At 46.9% G+C, this 23,302-nt stretch overlaps 1 protein-coding gene across 1 annotated transcript in view; it reads left to right on the forward strand.

The window, feature by feature from the left end:
• The window catches only part of LOC137436991 (protein jagged-2), a 140,500-nt gene extending 118,662 nt beyond the window's left edge, over positions 1-21,838 (forward strand). Inside the window, exons 24-26 of the mRNA XM_078786995.1 lie at positions 18,741-18,878; positions 19,180-19,321; positions 19,482-21,838. Of these exons, the coding sequence (XP_078643121.1) occupies positions 18,741-18,878; positions 19,180-19,321; positions 19,482-19,933 (732 nt within the window). The 3' untranslated portion in view covers positions 19,934-21,838. The remainder of the gene's footprint in view (positions 1-18,740; positions 18,879-19,179; positions 19,322-19,481) is intronic.
• The last annotated feature ends 1,464 nt before the right edge of the window (positions 21,839-23,302 follow it).

A 23,302-nucleotide genomic window follows, 5' to 3' on the forward strand; every position in this document is an offset into this window, starting at 1 on the left:
TCTTATCTTCCCCCATCGAAAACCTTGATCTTTTCTACCCCCGGTAATTCACCCCAGAGTCCATGCAGTGTTCATATGTTTTATTCCTCTCCCACCTCCCCCCAAGTCCTCCCGATGTCCCTGCTCTCAAATGTTGTGTTTGTGTCCTTCCCCCTCTCTCCCCATCGTGTCTGCCACTCCCCTTGTTTTTGGTGTTTTGTGTGTCGGTTTGTCTTTTTGTGTGATTAATGTTAGCTCTTTCACGAGCCTCGATCTTGTATACAAAAAAAAAAAAAAAAAAAAAGGGTCAGTCCGTCACGCAAAGAACAGTTTTCCGGACTTTTTTTCTAAACTCTTAATGCTAATGATTTCAAACTTGGCACATGGTTTCCTCATGATAAGTTACAGATCAAGTTTGAACTTCACAACGTTTCGATTATTTTTGACAAAGTTATGGCACTTTGAACTTTGGGAATTCTGATAATTCTGATGATCCTTAACTCAGTGCCATTTTAAGTTTTAATTTCCGTTAAAAAAGATTTTCTCTGCAATAATTCGACCGATTGAGATCAAATTTTCACCGTAGGGGGGACTCGTTCTGTAGAATATTTTAATGGTAATTATGACGTCACAGGTCACGTGGTTCGGCCGCCATATTGTTTTTCGTGAAAACACGAAACCCCTTTTTCTCTGCAACGGCTGACCAGATCGAGGCCAGACTTTGTAGGCAGAATCGCATACCCATGACGAACAAAAACGTCAGCGAGCATGACGTCATGCATCACATGGTTTCAGAGTTATGACGTTTTTAAGCATGAACCTTTAAAACCGAGCCCCTCCCTCATTTTTGATCCAATCGAGGGGAAACTTCACAGATCTGTTCAGCATGTCAGTCTACTAAAATGCCCTTTTGGAATTTGCGATAGGGCACGTGGTTTGGCAGATATCGTTAATTAAACGAAAATATTTTTAAAAATGGATATCTCTTGTTTATTCTAGTTCTCCTCAAGCCGCACCGCGTGCCCTCAGCCTCGTCTCGCGAACGTCAACAGCGCGACACAGCACGCGCTATCCGGAGGGGTGGAGCCGAGCCGAGCAACATATTGTTACAGACGTGGCTTAGATGTTAGTTTACCGAGCGGTTTTGGTATGACCACGTCTGCACAAGTTACCCGATTATACCCGAACGTTGACTAATCGCGCTACGCTAGGTCAATGAAGGAAAAGACACACAGCTGGGATTCAAATGACACGACACCAGGGTTCAGTTCTCAAGACCTCCGGAGGAGGTTATATTGTTACGGAAGGTCAGATTACAACTACAAGAGGGACAGCATAGTAAGATAAGCACTTAGACACACTCTTATATTATTCCCAACAGACGACAGATAAACGGGACAAAAGGCTGACTCACACGGGGTTTGATGGCTAGGAAAGGCAGGATCGATGGCTCCAGGTGCACCTGGGCTCAAAGGTCAGAATCGGCTCGGTCCGGTCCAGAGATGCGGGGAGGTATTCAGCGCTCGTACGTGGCAACTTCTCTCTCCAGGCTGGGGGCGCATCTGACGTCACGTCCGGTAAGTGGCTGCGTATATCCGGCGGGGAGTGACACGCCCTCGGCTCGTTAGCTCCGCCTCGTGGAATCGGCACGTTGCTTCTCATTGGGTGCGTGCGGGGGGGGGGTTACCGGCTCCGCCCTCGACGGGGGACTGACAAGGAGCCCCTTCGTGGTAACCCCGTGGAGCGCATGGTCCGGCGCGCATTGTCAATGGCGGCTAACCGAGCCGGTGTGATGACGCACACTCCCCCCGCGCAGCGTCGTTGTTGTTGTAATTGTTGTTGTAGTTGTAGTTGTAGTTGTAGTTGTTGTTGTTGTTGTTGTTTGGGGAAGAAGATGGAAGGAGGTATGGGAAAGGTCCTAAACTCACTACTGGTGCCATATAATCACATTCTGGTGCAACGAAGAGTCAGAATTAATGGAAAGGAGTCCTTAACTGACATAGACTAAGAATAACTAGCAAGATGTCCGAAAGTTGTCTACGTGTGATGCGGTGGACCTGGGCACGACATTTAATGGGGGAAATAGGGGAAGGTCGGCTCTACTGATTGTTGTTTACAGACAATGGGACTAGGGGATGGGGGATTGGGGATAGTTGGGGAGTATTGGGGAAATAGGGGAATATTTACAAGCGGATATGGAGGCCAAATTCCATATTCGCAACATTGCACCCTTCTCTACCCTCGGGGCGTCCCGACCCGATAAATTTTTACCTACTTTAGTGTGGCACGCAATGTAGTTCCCTCTACTATTAACTCTACCCTGAGTGCGACAGTTTTACAGATATTCACAAATGAGTAAATATGTCCCCCTGCGACGTTGCACCCTTCTCCTCACAGAAACACACCCACAGGATAACCGAATCCGGAAAGAATCCTCAAACTAAACATACAGCCGGTAGGGAGCATTATTTACACAAGACTACGCTGATATTTACACTACGATCCAGGACCTGTTTTTGGAGGAACACATGCAGATGTTATGCATAGAGAGAGCACGCATGCTAGCATCGATACACCAACCCACGAGTGCTCTGTGGCCTACGGCCTTTAATAATGTGCAGAGCACCCCTTCCAAGCATCAAGCACCACCCCATCACACAGTGAGCACCATCCGGTGCACCAATAAAGTGTTTACAAATCACCGGTGGTGTCGCAGCCGGCCGATGTTCTGCCGCTGGTCTTGCCTTCATGTGGTGCACTTGGCCTTCTTACTTCTTTTAAACAAAATAAAGAAAGGCGCCGACCGCGTCCATTTCTTTATTGTGGCCGTCAGGGGGCCAACTATAAGTGGTTCACCTGTATGGCATAGGTGCCACGTTGACCCATAGGTCCATCCACGGGTGGTGCTTGGCCGCAAAAGAACTGCGGTCCATTGTGGGTGGCCACAAACATTGCGGTCCATATGGTGTATCGATCCCAGCAGCAAGCAGCGAAAGTGCAGGCCCACAACTGCGAAGCCAGCACCTCTCTCTCCTCTCTCTCTGCCCCAAAACCAGATCCTCGGAGGTGGGAGACAAAAGAAGCAGACAAGTGAGTAAGGTGGTAAGGGCGCAAAAGTGCACGCAATATAAGATGATGCACACTGGGGGCACATGGGAACCAGGTGAGACAGGTACGTTCCTACCGTACGCTCCCCCCCCCCCACCAGGTAACCTACATGGCCCCTCCCTTACCCCTTACTGTATCCACAAAACACAACACTACCCATAAACATCTACTTTACAAATCAACAAACATCCCTACTGTCTTCCCCGTTCCTCCCATATACCAAATTCGTCTTCTCTCCCTCCTAACCAATCAAATTTGCCATTTTCAACTCAACATCAAAATTTGCCATTACCAATTCATCATCAGTCCCTCCTAGGGAGGGAGAGATGGAATCACCCCAATGTCTCATCCACGTCGTGATGCGTCTCACAATCCACACAGCAATTTCATTTCCTGCAACAAAACAAAGAAAACACAGGTGTGGAGTCATCATCATCACCACAGGTAAGTGGCTGCGTATGGTGCGACAGGTTCATCAATCCTAACTATTTCCTAAATGACTTTAACAACTTTACACTACCCGGGGTCTTTCTCCGGCCAAACCATTGGCCCTCTTACCCTATGGGTTCTAAAAAACCAATTCCCATTGGCCAAACTGTGGTGCTCTTCAATTTGGGGTCTCACTCCCCCGATTCATCTCCCGGTGCCCTCGCACAATTTCTGGGCTGTGGCGTGTACCTCTCCCAGTGGGTCCACCCACCTGCACACCTCCACCACTGCAGTTGCCTCCGAGCTTACCTGCTCCTTACCCTAACCTAACTACCTGGGGAAGGCCCTCTGGCACTCTCCCCACTCGGTGCCCTCTCTGGCACTGGGCTACCCGGGTCCATCCTCCGGATCCTCGGGCCCCATCCACAACTCTACCGGCTCCCAGAGCCCACCTGCGGCCTCACCTGGCCGACATCCTCACAGTGGTGGAGTGCCCAACCAACTACACACACTAACAGGCTACACGCCCAGCCATTTCCACAACACTAATGCACCCATCCACAATACCATTCTGCAACCGCACCACAAATGCCAATATCCAACCACAATTTACCTGTACCCTCTACCTAACACTTACACTACCCGCCCCGGGTATCCGTGATAGGGGTCCACTCTTCCCCCATCCACACCTTCGCACCATGCACACCACTCCGTACCACTTACTCCAACTCTCTCCACACACCTGTACCTGCACACCTGTGCTCTCACACCTGGTGCCACCTGCACCCTTCTCTCCCCAAGCGCATTCGCGCTGATCCACACACTCACTACTCACACACTGCTCCACACACCTGTCCAGTTGCACACCTGTGCAATCACACCTGTCCAGTTGCACACCTGTGCAATCACACCTGTTCAATTTTCACACACACAGCATCATCTCAGCTAACTACTCCCTTCTGAAACTTGCGCTTCCCAGTCGTCCCTTTAAACTATTGCGCTCCCACGTCATTATCATCCACACTGATCTACCTGCGTCCCCACTACAGGTATCAGTCACTAACTAAACTTAACGTCACCTAATGTCATCTTCGCTAGATCCCTACAATTATAACCTAACCCACCCGGGCTAGTTTTCACTGCCATACACCCCATAATCTAGTGCTCCTTTGCCCCCACACATGGGAAGGGTGGCAGGGATGCCATCCCACCACATCGGGGGTCTCTCACTACCAATTTTGCACATCAAATTTCAACAAATCAAAAATTTGCCAATCACTACCCATCATCTGCCAATCACTACTGCCAATCCCTTGCCAATCATCAAATTTTGTTTTTCTCCAATTTTGGGTCCAAAACACTAACCTCATCACCCAGTCCACTCAATAATGCCTCTCGGTGCGCCAATTCCTGTCCAAAGCCCGGCCTCGTAAAGCCAAGCAATGGATGCTGGTTGTTTTGTGCCGGCGGCAGGATGCGTCCGGCACTCGGTGCAGGGACGGGGGCTTACCCGGGCCGAGATCCCACGCACCATCTCGGCACGGAGCCATCCAATGTCCCGATCTCGACCTGCCGGCACGTCTCAACAAAACGTGGTCGCCATGACGACCCTTTCTATCGGGCTGCCCGCTCCGCCTAGTGGAGCACGGACGCGGCCGTTCAAAGCGAGGCCCGGCACGCACCGAGGGCCCGATTCGGCTATAAGTCGTTCTAAACTCTACCCCGTCTAACGTCGATGCTTCACCTGGGCGCTTACACCCCGCAGCCCGTTCCTTGCTCACACATCCAGCCGTGCCCATGCTCCTCGTACCTTTCCTTACACACCCAGGTACCCTCATTCCACTCACAGCCTTGGTCACACACCTGACCACCGAACACTGTGGCACACATTCGTTGCTCGCACACCTCACCAATACACCGCTTCGCGCCCCCTCCTCGGTCACCTCCTCTGTGACAATCACAGGTGTGCCCTCATTCGCACACCCAACCACGTGCCTCACCACCAACTCCAGCGTGCATTCCCACTCACGCTCTACCATTCCAGGTGTGCATCCTTCCATTCCAGGTGTACATCCTCGCTCACCTGTCACACCCAACTCACGCTCCTCGTCACTCTCACCACCACTCTTGACAACGCACTCACCCTTACTCTTGACAGCGCACTCTTTCCCCATGCACCTGTCCGTTACACACCTTTCTCGCGCACACTCTCCCGTTACACCCTCTGTAACACTCACCACAGGTGTGCATTCTTCCTTACTTTTGACAGCGCACTCTTTCCCCATGCACCTGTCCGTCACACACCTTTCTCGCGCACACTCTCCCGTCACACCCTCTGTAACACTTACCACACCGCGCTTCCATGTGCTCCCTCGCACACACGCTACGACCGACTCACTCTCGCCAGCACCCTCACTCCTTGGCACGCACTTTTTCCTCACACACCCCAGAGTCGGACTTCCTCGCACACCTCCTTTTTCGCACACCAGACCTGTTGCACACTTCACCAGTGGCCTCTCACGAACACCCGGGTCCATCTCGACCCCCAAGCTTCTTAAATCCCCTGGCGCATCATACGCACGACCATATTGGTCACCACTTACACCAGGTCCTCTTCCTCTTCGCTTCTCCTCCATCACCTGCGAATCCCTCATCCGGTTAATGAGCACATCATCACGATCCAAACACAGACTTTGGACCAATTCTTTTACTTCCTCCTTTATCTCCTTCTTATCCCCTCTCCGTCGCTTCTTAATTTCACTCACCCCTTCTTCCACTTCTTCTAATTTCTGCTTCACCTCTTTTATTCCCCGGTACGTCTCCTCAAGCTCGTCCTCCAAGGCTACCTTGACCGTTTCCATGTGCGTCCTCACCTGCCGGTCCTTCGTCTCCATTACCTCTATCACCTCGTCCAACCTCGTTGTCAGTCCCTCACGTACCATCTGACATTCCCTCTTCGTCGCTACCAAGTCGTTTTTTAGGTCATTTTGTGTTGCTTTCAACCCTCCTATTACCGCAGTGTTCCTTTGAACCTGCTCCGTTAGTCCTTTTTGTCCCTCCGTCAGCTGTTCCACCTCCTGCGTCAGGTCCTCTATGCCCCCTTGCAATTTTACAGTCCCCTTTCTCACCTCCTTCTCCATGTGCTCCTTACAGTGCCTCACCTCCTCGCGCACTCCTCCGACCTCCTCACTCACACCTCTTCTGATCTCCTCTCCCATCACTTGCATCTCCTGCCCAGATGCCACCCTCATCTGCTCCATTTCCTCCCTGTGAGCATCCAGTTTGGTTTCTACCCCCATTCTGACCCCCTCTATCTGCTGCCCCATTTGGTTAACTTCCCTTTCCGCTTGGTCCCTCATGTCCCTCAATTTGCCTTCCATGGTGTTTTCTAACCCCTCTAACCCTTTTTGCATCCCTTCCATTTGATTCTCTTGAGCGGCCATTCTGTTTTCTACCCCCATTAACCCATGTTTCACTCCCTCTATCTGATTCTCTTGAGCGGCCATTCTGTTTTCTACCCCCATTAACCCATGTTTCACTCCCTCTATCTGATTCTCTTGAGCGGCCATTCTGTTTTCTACCCCCATTAACCCATGTTTCACTCCCTCTATCTGATTCTCTTGAGCGGCCATTCTGTTTTCTACCCCCATTAACCCATTTCTCACCTCTTTTATCCCGTTGTCTAACCCCTCAAAATTATTGTCTAACTTCTCACCGGTACCCCTCGCTTCGTCCCTCATTACCCCCATTTGGTTTCCCATTACCCCTAATTGGCCCTTCAATCGCTCACTCTGAGCATCCATCCGGTTCCCCATTACCCCCATCATTCTGCTTTCCATTTCTTCGCTATTCTGGGCCATAAGGGCCTTCATTTGTATGAAAAACAAGTTCCAATCCACCGGGGGCGCTGCCACGGTCGCGGGCGTGGACGCCGTGGCCATCTGCGAGGCGCCATTTTGCGCGCCCGCTACTTCGTGCGTGACGGCGCTATTTTGCGAACCTGCTACCCTCACTGCTTCGCTCTCCTCGCGTCCCTCAATTTGGTCCTGGACCGACCCTGCCTCACTCTCCCCTACCGGACCCCAGCTGTCTTGGTCTGCCATAGCGCGACTTTCAAAATTCGGGTTTTTATTTTCGTAAAACAAATTCAAATTTCGCCGTTATAATTTCGCGCGGGAAACGCGCTCCGAATCGATTCTAATTGTTACAAATTTGGGCCTAATAAATTTAGTCCCGGGTTCGAATCCCACTCCTGACACCAATTGTTACAGACGTGGCTTAGATGTTAGTTTACCGAGCGGTTTTGGTATGACCACGTCTGCACAAGTTACCCGATTATACCCGAACGTTGACTAATCGCGCTACGCTAGGTCAATGAAGGAAAAGACACACAGCTGGGATTCAAATGACACGACACCAGGGTTCAGTTCTCAAGACCTCCGGAGGAGGTTATATTGTTACGGAAGGTCAGATTACAACTACAAGAGGGACAGCATAGTAAGATAAGCACTTAGACACACTCTTATATTATTCCCAACAGACGACAGATAAACGGGACAAAAGGCTGACTCACACGGGGTTTGATGGCTAGGAAAGGCAGGATCGATGGCTCCAGGTGCACCTGGGCTCAAAGGTCAGAATCGGCTCGGTCCGGTCCAGAGATGCGGGGAGGTATTCAGCGCTCGTACGTGGCAACTTCTCTCTCCAGGCTGGGGGCGCATCTGACGTCACGTCCGGTAAGTGGCTGCGTATATCCGGCGGGGAGTGACACGCCCTCGGCTCGTTAGCTCCGCCTCGTGGAATCGGCACGTTGCTTCTCATTGGGTGCGTGCGGGGGGGGTTACCGGCTCCGCCCTCGACGGGGGACTGACAAGGAGCCCCTTCGTGGTAACCCCGTGGAGCGCATGGTCCGGCGCGCATTGTCAATGGCGGCTAACCGAGCCGGTGTGATGACGCACACTCCCCCCGCGCAGCGTCGTTGTTGTTGTAATTGTTGTTGTAGTTGTAGTTGTAGTTGTAGTTGTTGTTGTTGTTGTTGTTTGGGGAAGAAGATGGAAGGAGGTATGGGAAAGGTCCTAAACTCACTACTGGTGCCATATAATCACATTCTGGTGCAACGAAGAGTCAGAATTAATGGAAAGGAGTCCTTAACTGACATAGACTAAGAATAACTAGCAAGATGTCCGAAAGTTGTCTACGTGTGATGCGGTGGACCTGGGCACGACATTTAATGGGGGAAATAGGGGAAGGTCGGCTCTACTGATTGTTGTTTACAGACAATGGGACTAGGGGATGGGGGATTGGGGGTAGTTGGGGAGTATTGGGGAAATAGGGGAATATTTACAAGCAGATATGGAGGCCAAATTCCATATTCGCAACAATATATATACACATCGATCATTGATCGTGAACCGAAAAATATAATAAATTACTGATATTTAGCGACTCGAAAGGTTCTTTATCAACAACTTATTTTGTCGTGCTTCTGCTGACCTGTCTGCAAAGTGTATAAATCGAAGTCCCAAGTGCGAATCACAGGTGAGCCCATCCTGAGGTAATTCGCGATTGGGAACGATTCAGAACCTGTGGGTAAATAATCCTTGGTAATTTCCCCAACAGTTTTCCGGACGACAGACTGCCGGTAGGGGACATGTATTGCAGCGCAATACTCAGAATGCTTGTTATCCATAATTTATATCTGAGTGCTGGGGTGGGTAATAATAATAAAATATGGATCATATAGTGCAGGGGGCAATATTGGAGCGTTCCACACAGTAGAAGGATCTCGGAATTGTGTTGGATAGGGTGGGGAAGAGGAGGAGGCTAAGCGGACAGGACAGTACCAGGCAACTATAGGTAAAGCACACAGGGTTTCTATTTTCTTTTAATTTAAAGTCAAGGCTCGTGGAAGAGTTGGAACACAGAATGGATCAGGACGCAACAGTACACAGGTAACAGCATAAAGAGAGGTGGGGAAACACCAACAGCAGGGTCGAGGGACAAATTACTAGAGACGGATAAACAAGGGATGCAGGTAAGAATGAGGGATTTGGGAGGATGCACGGGTGGACAATATTGTTGCAGAAGAAAACTCTCAGGAAGGAAAAATTGGTAATTTTTGATGGGGATGATCTGTGATGGTGGTGATCAGTTAGCTGTCTTGAAAACCTGGAGGGAAGGATGAGATTGAAGAGAATGTGGAAGTCTGTTCAACAGGTGGGAAAGTGAGAGCAACAGATGAGTGGAGGTGAGAAGTGATTCTGGAATTTGGAAGTTTCACCAGAAAGGGGTTTCTGGTGGATGACGTGTGCCCCTGCAGAAAGCTGGGGAGGGGGCACAAAGCACTTAGAGGGCAGAGGGTGCAAGACCAGAAAGGAGGGGGGAAAAGAGACCACCGATCTGTCTGCACTGGCACAGTGATGGGCCCATAGACAGTCTCAGCTTCATCATGGGAGATTCGTAATGAACTTGAAGGCCTTGGCTTCCATGGTTGTTTTTTGTTGTACTCATCGGGGGTTAACTATAAATCAAAGGAGATTGTTTTAACACTGCTGAGGAATTTACGAGGCCTCATCCACAATATTGTGTGCAGTTCTGGTCACCACATAGTCACCACTAAACCCATAGAGAGGGTTTCGCATCGGGCTATTATTTTGATTCTGGACCTACTCAGATATGAGGAGCAGCTGAAGAAGATGGGGCTTTATACATTAGCAAGGAGGTGGTTGTGAGGGGATGTGATGGAGATGTTTAAGATAATGAAGGGTAAGGCCTATAAATAAAAGTGCAAAAAAGTTCTTCAGCAGAATAAATACCGTAAAATGGGGTGAATAGGGACAGCAAGGTGAATAGGGACACAAACTGAAAAAAAGTTTGGAAACTTTTTTCGCTGAAAATTGATAACCATACTGATTTGTTGATATTTGGGTTGAAAGTGTTCTCTTGTTTTTTTAAAAAGCAACTTATAGTCCCTATTAACCCCATATATGGGTTAAATAGGAATAAATAGGATTTTTATGGCTGTCCCTATTCACCCCGTTTTACGGGTGAATACGGACAGTCAATAATACAGAAAAAAAAAAAATCAAGAAATAGCGACAGTTTGGAGAAACTTTTTATCCCATATTTTTTTCATTGGCACCGTGGTTTATATTATGGCATATTATGTGCATCCATCTGAGCTATCAATTTAGCAATAAGTTGGAAACTCAGGATTGTTTCCTGATTATTATTTTTTTGTATTAGTGACTGTCCCTATTCACCCGTAAAACGGGGTGAATAGGGACAGCCATAAAAATCCTATTTAACCCATATATGGGGTTAATAGGGACTATAAGTTGCTTTTTTTAAAAACAAGAGAACACTTTCAACCCAAATATCAACAAATCAGTATGGTTATCAATTTTCAGCGAAAAAAGTTTCCAAACTTTTTTTCAGTTTGTGTCCCTATTCACCTTGCTGTCCCTATTCCCCCTATTTTACGGTAGTGATATATAGGACCAGGGACCATAACCTGATGGTAAAAAATAAGAGGAGAGTTAAGACGGTAGTAAGGCAGGGGTCTTTCACTCGGAGAGTAATTATTGGCTGGAATGGTCTTCCTGGAAAGGTAGTGGCAGCAGAAACAGTATTTAGGTTTATATTGAAATTATATAAGTACCTAGAAGCATCTGTGTTGCCTCTGTACATCTGTGCTGAGCGTGATGTATGTGAGAGGGTCTTGTCAAGGGATAGTGTGCGGTCGGTATTTTATATTCTTCACCCTTCGCCCACCCCCGCAACCTCTCAAAACCAGTAAAATAGCCTGTCACGCTATTTCTCTTCCGCACCCCTCCTCAACCCCCCTATCTTTTGATCGTTTTTTACAGATTGACCGCTTTAATCTGGTGTTGGTGTTGTGCAGGCATGATGAGCCAAAGGGCCTCCTTCTGCATCTAATTTCCTTGTTGGCCTTAACCCCCGTCTGCTTGCACTGTGGGAGATGGCATTTTACTATCGCCAGTGTGCCTGCCTGGCCACTACTGCTATCAAAAGGCTATCTCAAAAAGTTGTGGACGGATTCGGACGAAATTTGGTGGACAGGGTGGGTGTGTGAAAAGAGCGAATTCATTCGACTTTGGTGAAGATATGGATATTGTTACGAATTCCGGGTTTATGGGGGTTACAATTCAGGTCATTTCTTATTAATGTATATTCTATTAAAGGTTGTTGTGATTAAAGGGGCAGGAGCCCTTCTGGGAAAAACGAGACCGGAAACGGGATCGTGAAGAAGAGGAGGAGAAGAAGGAAGGGCGGCCATCTTAAGCTTTGAGAGCTCCGACGCGAGCGGGGGCGATCGTTACCTACTTTGGAACGGAGTTGGAAAAGCCCGTCTGGCGAGAGGAGTTACCTGCGTGGGGTGATTGATTGCCGGTTACGTGTCAAGGTGCCGTGTGGTCCTGGAAGGAACCAAGCGCCCGGCGCTGTTCGCCTCGACGCCTACGAGGGCGTGTACGGGTCGCACCTTGGGCCTGGCGCGCGAAAGAGATTGGAAGGAGACGGTTGAGAGTTGAGACTGCAGCTCGAGACCGAGCCGCCGAACGTGAAGGACAAGGGAACCGTGCCTCTGTGAACCAAAGTCCGCGCGTCAGGAGAGCGCCGGATTACTGCGGAACCTGCGAAGTCGGGTAGCCTCGCTGAGGTTGTCGAGTATCCTCACTCCCAGCCCCGGATTGGAATCGGACCTAGATTCCCCGATCGCTGGATCGACTCGACGTCACCTGGGAGGCGTGCAGAGACATTGGGGGCAAGGGCCGTGAGTGTTGCCAACACTGTTGTGGGTTAAGGTGGCGCCACCTATACTATAGATAAGGATTGTATGGAAGTGCTGTAAACGCATTGTGATTCCTGTGTGGGATTTGGGAATATATTGGGGTTTGTTCGTAACCCTTGGTGTGGACTCGTTATTGATTGACTTATTTTCACCCAAGGACCATACATCTTTCTGCCGGGGCTCCCCTCGAGGTTGACCCCATAACAGAATTGGGGGCTCGTCCAAATTACAATTTGCGGATTCGCAATTGGGTCTACGTCCGGGATCTATAAAATTTTCTAAATTTTAGTCCGGGAAAGAATTCCCGAGAGTGGGAACTTTTCCAACGTTCCAAAAATTGTTTTGCTCTGCCGACAAAACAACAACAACAACAACAACAACAAAAAAAAAACAAAAAAAACAATAGCAATAATAGTAATACTGTTGCTTTTCTTTGTTGGAAATTTCTGGGGTGAAGGTTAACAGGTGTTACCAGTAGTCACCATGGCGTTTGTGGCACAGAACTTTGCGGTAACCCCCTCGTGAGGCACAGTTCCGAGCATTACTAAAATCGGACCTCTTGAAGTTGGCCAAACATTTTAACTTGGAGGTCCGAACTAATTTGAGGAAGGCAGAGTTGCATACCATGGTGATACAGTCTATGGTGGGATTAGGAACATGGGACGAGTTAGCCTGGGAGTGGCTCCCCGAAGAACCAGAAGATGTTGAGCTCCGGAAACTGGAGTTGCAATTACGGAGCCAGGAACGGATCAAAGAAGAAGAACGGAAAGCAGAAAAGGAAAGAGCAGAAGAAGAAAGGAAAGCAGAAAAGGAAAGAGCAGAAGAAGAAAGGAGAGTGGAACGAGAACTCCAGGAAAGTTTAGAAAGGATGAAAACAGAGGAAAGGAAAGCAGAAGCAGAAGAGAGGAGAGCTGCAAGGGAACTCGAAGCAGAGGAGCGAAAAGCGGAAAGGGAATTAAAGGAACGTGACATGGCGCTTCAGCAAGAAATTAAATTCAAGGAGCTGGAGTTAATGAGAGAACGGGGAGAGGTACCACCCTTGCTGACTGGGCCGACACCTCGCCAGAACACCTGGGATGTGGGCAGACATGTGAGGCTGGTTCCACCCTTCAGTGAAAGGGAAGTCGCTAAATTTTTTCCACACTTTGAGAAAGTGGCTCGACAGTTAAACTGGCCGGAGGAGGCCTGGACCGTACTCGTGCAAAGTGTGCTGGTGGGTAAAGCTCAAGAGATTTATTCGGCGCTACCAATGGACCAATGTGCAGATTATGAGGTATTGAAGAAGCACATTCTCAAAGCGTATGAGTTGGTTCCTGAAGCTTACCGGCAAAAATTCAGGAATGCCAGGAAGAAGGAGAGTGAGACCCATGTGGAGTTTGCCAGAGTGAAAGAAAACATGTTTGATCGGTGGTGTGAGTCAAAAGGAGTCGGGAAAGACTTCGAAACATTGCGTGACTTGATCCTGGTGGAGGAATTTCAACAGTGTGTCCATGAGGACATCAAAGTGTACCTGCAAGAAAAGAAAGTACCAAAGTTGTGGGACGCAGCCACCATGGCAGATGATTATGCCTTAACACACCGGATAGGGGTCCACAAACATAACTCCTCACCTAGACTTCAGCAGGGGAGTTATGGAACACCCGGTGCGGAGAACGACAATACATGGCGGCGGCCTCGAGAGGATTATGGGGACAACTCTGATACCCCAACTGTTCGAAATCAGGGGGCTACGGGCCCAAGACAAACTTATTTCCCGGGGGGCCCGAGGCAGACCACGAGTTTTTCCTCCGGGCCTACTTGCGCCTTTTGCAAAAAACCTGGACACTTGATGTCCAGTTGTTACCTCATGAAAAGGGACAACCCAGAGTGGAGTCCGACGAGTACAACTCCGAATGCGATGGCAAACGTAAGAAATCGCCCACAGAAGAGTTACCAACCATTTATTTATGAGGGGTTTGTCTCACTAGAGGGAGACTTGACTAACCCAAGACCTGTTAGGGTATTGAGGGACACAGGAGCCCATCAATCCTTAATGCTTGAAGGCATTTTGCCATTGTCAAAGAGTACAGCAACTGGTGATAGTGTTCGGTTACAAGGGATCGGTGGCTGTGTTAGTGCCCCATTTCATGTCATCCATTTGGAATCCGATTTGGTGTCAGGACCGGTCACCGTCGGTTTACAAGCCACGCTTCCTGTAGAGAGAGTATCTGTGGTTATCGGGAATGATTTGGCCAGGGGGCAAGTTTATGGTAACCCGAGGGATGGTAAAGAGCACAGCAGGGAAAATAACACCACACCAGCTAGGAATGGCGACAAAAGTACCAAGTTATTTGTAGGGGGGCTGAACTTCAAAACAGAGGAAGAAGTTTTGACCTCTGTCTTCAACAGATATGGGCCGCTGGTGGAAGTGCGGTTGGTAAAAAACAGGGAAATGCAACGGTCAAGAGGGTTCGGCTTTGTCACGTTTGCAAGCACAAAAGACGCCAGAGAGGCAGAGAAGAATTGGAATGGTAAGGATTTGGAGGGTCGGACCATAACAGTAGGGAAGGCATTTCGTAGGCGTCGAGAGGTCTACAGAAGAGGACAGCTTGGCGGTAGTTTTGGTGTTGGCAGCAGCCGATATTACTATGGAGGCTCCCAGAGTTACGGCACCTCCCGAAAGAATGATTGTCAGAGTACTGGCCGAGAAGGAGACCGCCAGTCAGGTAACGGCTGGGACAAGGGGTCCCACCGTAACTGTTAGGAGTCCGGAGAAGTTGAAGCACTATATACGGTGGAGCCGCCGAGCCTGGGCTCCTACACGGACTAACCGTGAACGCCACGTTCTTAAAGGCGTCCAGGTAGTGAACTTTCCTGCACGGACTAACCGTGAACTCCACGTTCTTAAAGGCGTCCATGTAATGAACTTTCCTCCCCGGACTAACCGTGAACTCCACATTCCTTAAGGCGTCCATATAGTGAATACTCAGCTGGGCCTCCCGAAAAAGTGCTATCGAGAGGTTTAACTTTGGGGCTTTGGTCACCACCTCTTAACCGTCATTCAAGAGAAACTAGAAGTTGTTGACGCTTGGTCCAGAGTGAATTACCTTTGGAATCTCTGGGGGGTTTTGTGAAATTTTGTTGCTTTATTTTTAAGTGATAATTGTGCCTGGGGGGAACTGATGATTTGGGGGTGTGAGTTATCTGGTTTGTTTATCAAAGTTAGCCTGCAAAGAAAGTTTTCGCTGGGTTCAAACTTTCTTTCTTGAAGGGGGGGAGTGTTATGAATTCCGGGTTTATGGGGGTTACAATTCAGGTCATTTCTTATTAATGTATATTCTATTAAAGGTTGTTGTGATTAAAGGGGCAGGAGCCCTTCTGGGAAAAACGAGACCGGAAACGGGATCGTGAAGAAGAGGAGGAGGAGAAGGAAGGGCGGACATCTTAAGCTTCGAGAGCTCCGACGCGAGCGGAGACGATCGTTACCTACTTTGGAACGGAGTTGGAAAAGCCCGTCTGGCGAGAGGAGTTACCTGCGCGGGGTGATTGATTGCCGGTTACGTGTCAAGGTGCCGTGTGGTCCTGGAAGGAACCAAGCGCCCGGCGCTGTTCGCCTCGACGCCTACGAGGGCGCGTACGGGTCGCACCTTGGGCCTGGTGCGCGAAAGAGATTGGAAGGAGACGGTTGAGAGTTGAGACTGCAGCTCGAGACCGAGCCGCCGAACGTGAAGGACAAGGGAACCGTGCCTCTGTGAACCGAAGTCCGCGCGTCAGGAGAGCGCCGGATTACTGCGGAACCTGCGAAGTCGGGTAGCCTCGCTGAGGTTGTCGAGTATCCTCACTCCCAGCCCCGGATTGGAATCGGACCTAGATTCCCCGATCGCTGGATCGACTCGACGTCACCTGGGAGGCGTGCAGAGACATTGGGGGCAAGGGCCGTGAGTGTTGCCAACACTGTTGTGGGTTAAGGTGGCGCCACCTATACTATAGATAAGGATTGTTTGGAAGTGCTGTAAACGCATTGTGATTCCTGTGCGGGATTTGGGAATATATTGGGGTTTGTTCGTCACCCTTGGTGTGGACTCGTTATTGATTGACTTATTTTCACCCAAGGACCATACATCTTTCTGCCAGGGCTCCCCTCGAGGTTGACCCCGTAACAATATGAAAACGTTTCAATTGAATCTTCACCATTGAGAGCCAAAAACGATATATAGCATCATATTACAAAAAGGTTGTGGATGGATTATGACAAAACTTGGTGCATTAATTGGTTAGGAGACAAGAACAAGCCGATTGGATTTTGGTTCAGGTCCGGATCCAGATCTGACCTATCAGGGATACAAAACATAAACTGTTCAGCCTGGTGGAGATATGTAGAGTGCCAATCTAGTTGATCCGTGTGTGTGTGTGTGTGTGTGTGTGTGTGTGTGTATGTGTGTGTGTGTGTGTGTGTGTGTGTGTGTGTGTGTGTGTGTGTGTGTGTGTGTGTGTGTGTGTGTGTGTGTGTGTGTGTGTGTGTGTGTCGCGAAAATCGAAAAAAATTCATGTATATTGGTTAATCTTGTGCGTTATTACTTGGCAAAAAAAATATTTTTGACAAGTATGTTGATCACTCCTGTTTGTGTGTGTGTGTCTGTGTGTCTGTGTTTGTCTATCCGCTCACTTATACTTGCCTGCAGGTCACAGTTCTTAACCGATCTTCACAAAACGTCACCAAATGGTAGAGTTCGTGGTCCGACAAAATCCTATATCTTTTTGAGGTCAAAAGGTCAACGGTCACCCACTTTTTTTCAAATTTCTAAAATCCTCAATTTTCATCCGATTGACTTGAAATTTAAAGAGGATTTGCATATGTCACTGAATTCAACCACCAAGTATTTTTGAGGTCAACATAGGCTAAAGGTCAACATAGGCTGAATTTGTAAAATCCTCATTTTTTATCCGATTGACTTGAAATTTTAAGAGGATTTGCATATCTGGTCACTGAATTCAACCAAGTATTGTTGAGGTCAACATAGGCCAAAAGGTCAACATAGGCCAAAAGGTCAACATAGGCCAAGATTCTAAAATGCGCAATTTTCATCCAATTAACTTGAAAATTGAAGAGGATTTGCATATCTGTTCACTGAATTCAACCCCCAACTATTTTTGAGGGCATCATAGGCCAACAACTTATTTTGGGGATTTCTTAATTATCGTGCTATGCATGACATATTTCTTGTTTGTGTGTGTTTGTGTCTGTTTGTGTGTGTGTCGTTGGTTGTTATCTCCATTTGCGGGTTTGAGGAGGTGGAACGGAGCCCTCCCAGGACCCAAAGTATCCCCCTCTGTTTCGGTCCGTACCCGTGTCTATATATTTTCATTTTAAAAACGATTTTCTCTGCAACCACTTGTCCAATCGATGCAACAATTTAAACATAGGAGGGACTCCCAAAGCACAATATTTTATTGATATCTCTCATATCATAGGTCACATGATGTGGCAGCCATATTGGATTAAAGGGAAAAATTTGGACATCTTTTTCTCCGAAAGTACTTATTGAAAATAATTGAAACTTGGCAAATGTCCTAAACTCCCCATGGGGTGTATCGGTTGAAAGGGATGATGCCATCAGTGAAGTGGTATTCCAGCCATAATTGGTTGAATCAAAATCCTTAAATCTGAAAAATATGAAACTTAATAATTCTGATATATGACCCGATGTGAGTGAAGAATAAAATTTATGACATCATCAGTCACGTGGTCTGACGGCCATATTGGATTGAAAGTTTAAAAAAAAATCTTCTCCAGCATATAATTGGATATTATTTGTTCCTGTTTGAGAAGGGGAAAGGAATATCTTACATGAGCGATATGGGGGTGATTGTACAATATTGTATCGAAGATGCGTCATGGGATAATACTTAATACAGTGGCTATCAATTGTATTGTATTGCCTCACATATTGTACCTTCATATATAGTATTTCATACACTGCATGCCCAATGGCCTATATGCTATCACTGCAGACATAAATTAGCTTGGGATAGCAGGAGAGAGCAAATTACTTTCCAATCTAAGTTGGATACTCTAATTTTTATTTTTTTCCATGTTTCTTCTTCTTTTCTTTAGCAAACTTATCTCTGATTATGAAGGTATATATTTATTTTTGGGATATCTCAGTTTGTTCAGGCAACCTTTCTCCACACACAAAGGTCTTGATAAATATTTAATTTTATGTCATCTGGCACAGAAGTCTATGGAAAGTGATCCTTCAGTTGTGACTTATTTGGCAAACATTGTCATACAACCGGATTTATTTTTGGGATTTAAGGAAAATAGGGGAAAATTTTTCAGTTGATTTAAATGGCCATAAGGATGCATATTGTTTCCATTACTGCCCATTATCTGCTATAGATTTCTGACCATTGAAGTTGCTGTTTGTCTCAGGGCACCACGGTGGAACTGGTGTGCTCCGAGCTACGGAACACAATGGAGATCCGTGGTCTTGCGTGGAGCCATCATATCTACATAACATGCACGTTAGGGATATATGATGTTTCCCTGGCTCATGTGGATGTCACCATTGTGAGTAGAAAACCTGATGCTCACAATTGGCTGTCTTGGGTACCTGTTACCCTTTTATGTTTACATTGTAAGAGGCACATTTAAACATTTGTTTCCGCAATCCGAACCTTTTCATTGCACTAGAGTATGTTATACTTGCTGTATCAGTCACTTCTCTGACTACCCATGATGGTAGGTCATTTGTATGCTCCACTCAAATCACTTGCTTAACATCCGCTACTATACAAGTTGCACTAAAACTGCATGACCTTAAGGAGTTGCACTGATAAAGAATTTGGGTCTTTGTGTCTGCGGTGGTCAGTCTTCTGATGTAGGAACAGCTAAGATTGCTCTGATTGCTGCTGTGGAGTCCCGTATTCCTAAGGCAGTTTGGCGACTCAAGATGGGAGGGAGTAAACACATGATGGCAGTTACCAACATACATACAGGCAATGAAACACCAGGTAAGCGGCCTGAACACACATCAACTAGGCCAATTAACCATTGCAACCTAAAGGAATAATGTAAGGAATCTTAACCTCATAATGGATGATTAAGCTTATGTTTTGTGAGTACAATGTTTAATTTTGAACTGTTGTAAATTTGATGCTCGTGGCTATGCAGGGCAGATGGTGTTTATCCTGAGTGTCGCTCTAGCCCTTGCCTTGCTGCTCCTGCTTGTGCTGGTCCTCATGTGGTACCTACGAAGGAGGCGCATAGCTAAGGCCCGAGCTGGATCGCCTCATAGCACACCGCGGCACAACAATGCTGGGCCACATCCACCTACGTGCTTCATTTACAACCCAATCCCAAGACATGGGCAAGACCGACCCATGCTGGAAGCAAATAAAGAGTTGGACAACAAACTCTCAGGGTCTGGAGATGACCGGCGGACTCGCAACTTGGAGTTGACAGAATTTTGTGTTGGCAAGCAATCATTGCTGGAACCATTTGGCAAAGAGACTGGCAATATACCGCCGCCATTCTTTGGAAAAGACGCTTTGTCTCCTGGCGAGATGGAGCCACTTAGGACTAATCTCAAATGCAGTGTGCATTCAATCGAAGTGGATGTATAGCTGTTGACCCCGGAGGTGGGCAGTGAATTTGGGACCTGGATAAGGAAATGGATTCTGCCTTTTATCTCCTCAGGCCATTGTCTTGTCGCCTCCAGGCTGGGAGATAGTCACGTGATCTGTGTGACTTGCCAATTTGGATTGACTACCTTCGGGGATACTCCTCAACCACCATTTCTCCTGTCATACATGCTTGTGGAGGTCCTAGCGATGATAGTACACCGGGCTATGCAACCAATGCGCAGCGGAGATGCTGAATGCTGCTGGGCGATGTAACGATTTACAGAGAAAGTCAGCATTTATGTCAGCCATGTTGTTTACACAAATACCAAGTTCTAATGTCTGGGAGAGGATGGGAGTTCAGCTCTCTACTCGTCTACCCCAGTGTGGCATTTTGTAAAAAGCAAAAATAAGTCATCCTGACATCATGCACCTAATAATGTCTACCTGGGTTGTTGGCTGGAGACCTAAAATCTGTGCAAGGTGAAGCGGCATGATGCTGGAAAACAGCATGAGGAAGCAAGCAGACCATGGGAAGGTAATGATTACATGGGTGCAGGTGTAGTTGAGGTGTCATGCTGGTTTTGGTTAACGTCCACGGGTCCGTACGAAATGCACTGACCAAACCTGACGGAGTCAGCGAGGAAAGCAAAATCTTCTTCACCAAATTGCATTGCAATGGGAAACCCCCTGCAAACGTGTGACTTTTCATGAGTTTTCCCAGTATTGAGGAGGATATGAAGTGCCTTTGTCTTCGGGTTTTGACAATAGCCCCAACTGATGACCGTTAAACAGGAAGTATATGGTGGTATGTGTAATATAAATATTTGGAGCAATAAGGCAAAAAAGAAGAAAAAAACCGATGGATTATTGTGTATATATTGTATATTTTTTTGATCATTGTATATTGGAAAAAAAACCTAATGTTTAATCTTAAAACTCATTTTTATTTATTTTTACGTTGCATTCTTTGGAGTTGTTTTCCTGCTCCCCCTCAACCACCCCAACCCCATGACCCTGACCATATTGAATTGTTTGCATACTCAGATTCTCCCAATTTTGTATTTTCCACTTGATCCAAAGTTTCGCTTCTATGTGGAGACCATCCTTTGCGATGTGCAGGGGGGCCGGGGGGGGGGGGGGCGAATATTTTTGTTTTTCCCGGATCTTGACAGTGCCTTTTCGATTCTGCATCAAAAAGACTTTATTTATACCGAAGCTTGTCAATTGAAAGTGTTCATTTGAACAAAAAGACAACGGGTATTTCCTGGCATTATAATTATTATTGTTATTCTTATTGTTGTTATTATTATTTAGCAGTCATGCAGCACGCATCTCAATACCAGCCTCAAATCTATGTCGCATCTCCGGCCTTCACTTCTCAGCCGGCGCTAAAAGGAGTGCGATATCTGGCTCAAGGGGTATGTTAAAACGACCACTCTACGTTGAGTGGACAAAAGTTAATGTTTCAACCACACACGCACACTTTTGAAATCTCGGCTGTGTGTCACTCAAACCGGTTTGATAGGACGCTTGGCTTCAGCCCCTGGTGTTGGTTGAAGCAGAGATGAAGTGGAAGGAGATAGACTTAGTTGGACATCCAGCACTCCATGAGACAGACAGCTGCGACAACGCAGGACTAAATCCGACTGCCTTTTTCATCCCTGTGGACGCTGGCGTCGCCACCAAAGAGATATGCTAGCCCCGCCACGTTACCGCACAGGCCTTGGTGTCAGCATTAGATCAGGTGACGCCTTTGGGATTCTCGAGCCACAATGCCTTGAATGTGCTCACTCAGAATATTTCCTTTTTACTGTTGTTATTTTTGTGCTTTTTCTAAACCATGTAATGTCACGTTTTGCAAGAAATAGTTCCATCAAGAGGAACAGTAAAGGTATTTTACTTGTTGTTTTTCGAATGATCATTTTCAGGAAAACTGCATCGCGGATGCTTTGGGACTATCTTCCAGTCGAACCAGGCCAGTGAGATGGTGCGTTTACCGGGCCAAACTCCCATGTGTTGTGAAAGTACAAATGAAAGGTTTTAATTAATTTATTTTTTGATCAAGTTTTTTTTAACTTCTTTTGATCATCACTATTTTTTTTAAGAATGCGACTGCTTCCCATTGTAAACGATGTCCTGGTTTGTCGCATTTATTTGCCCGATGCGTTCACCTGATGTATTTTCTTCCTGAAAATGCACGTTTGATATTTTCTCCAAAGTGAATTGGAAGGAAAACGTGTTTCTGAAAAGGTGTGAAGTTAATCAGAAGGAAGGTGAAACAAGCAATCATGCCACGGGTTTGTGTTGTTAAAAATACCACCATTCCCGATTGCAGACTATCTCACCCTCAAGTACCTGGAGAGTGGGCAACGGCCTAATTGCTTCATTGCAAGGGTTGGTGCCTGTTGTGGGTTTGAAAGGTTAATTGGACATGGTAAATCTGGTGACCTGACCAGTTGTTTTGCTCAGGGAAATACCCAATGTAATGAAAGCAAATCTAAGCAAATCATCAGTGATCAAATTTCGAGGAAGTCTCGGAAGTCTGGACCATACTTTCGTAACACTCCGTTTTCAGCCAACACTTCAATTTTTAAGGAATAAATGTGCATAAGAAATTAAATAAAAACACCCACTCCTATGATTGAATGAGAAGTGAAGTGGTCTTCGCCACAACTTTTGATAAAGAGGGTTCCAGACTTCAGGTTCCTATTTGGAATCCCAATGTCAACTTCAACTTCAAAAATAATTGAAAGGTGTGTACTTTCTTCGGAAGACTACGTGAGCTCACATAATTTGTCCCAGGGTGTGGGATAGTCCGATTTACTTCTCAGGCACAATTAATACTGCAAAATATTAACACAAAGAACAGGTATTGGTAAAGGTTTGACACTTTAAGAACTACTATTGCTTTTCTATCATTCGTGGGAAGAAGATGGGTTGAAATCGTGGTGGAGGACTGTTGAATTGGAGTGAAGGACACCATAGTTTTGTTACCTATGGGAAGATATCGCGTTCAACCGTTTTGTGTTCCCATCTGAGCACATCGCCCATGATGCTGGAATCCTGGGTTCATATTCTATTGCCTCCTAATATCCTATTAACTCCTGTTTTAGATTTATATATATATACACTACCGGTCAAAAGATTTAGAACACCTCAATTTTTCCAGTTTTTATTTAAATTTACGCAGTTTAATGTGTCAATGTACTCTGAATTTAAGCATAGAACAAAGAAACAATTGGAGATAAAAAAGAAATCATAGAATCATTTTGTTTAACAAAATTTAATTTAAATTTTTGACTCGGCAAAGTCGCCACCTTTTGCAGATATAACCGCCGAACACACTCGTGGCATTCTTTCTGCAGTGGA

The sequence above is a fragment of the Myxine glutinosa genome, chromosome 11 (genome assembly GCF_964187855.1).
Source record: "Myxine glutinosa chromosome 11, kmMyxGlut1.1, whole genome shotgun sequence".
Taxonomy (NCBI): Eukaryota; Metazoa; Chordata; class Myxini; order Myxiniformes; family Myxinidae; genus Myxine; species Myxine glutinosa.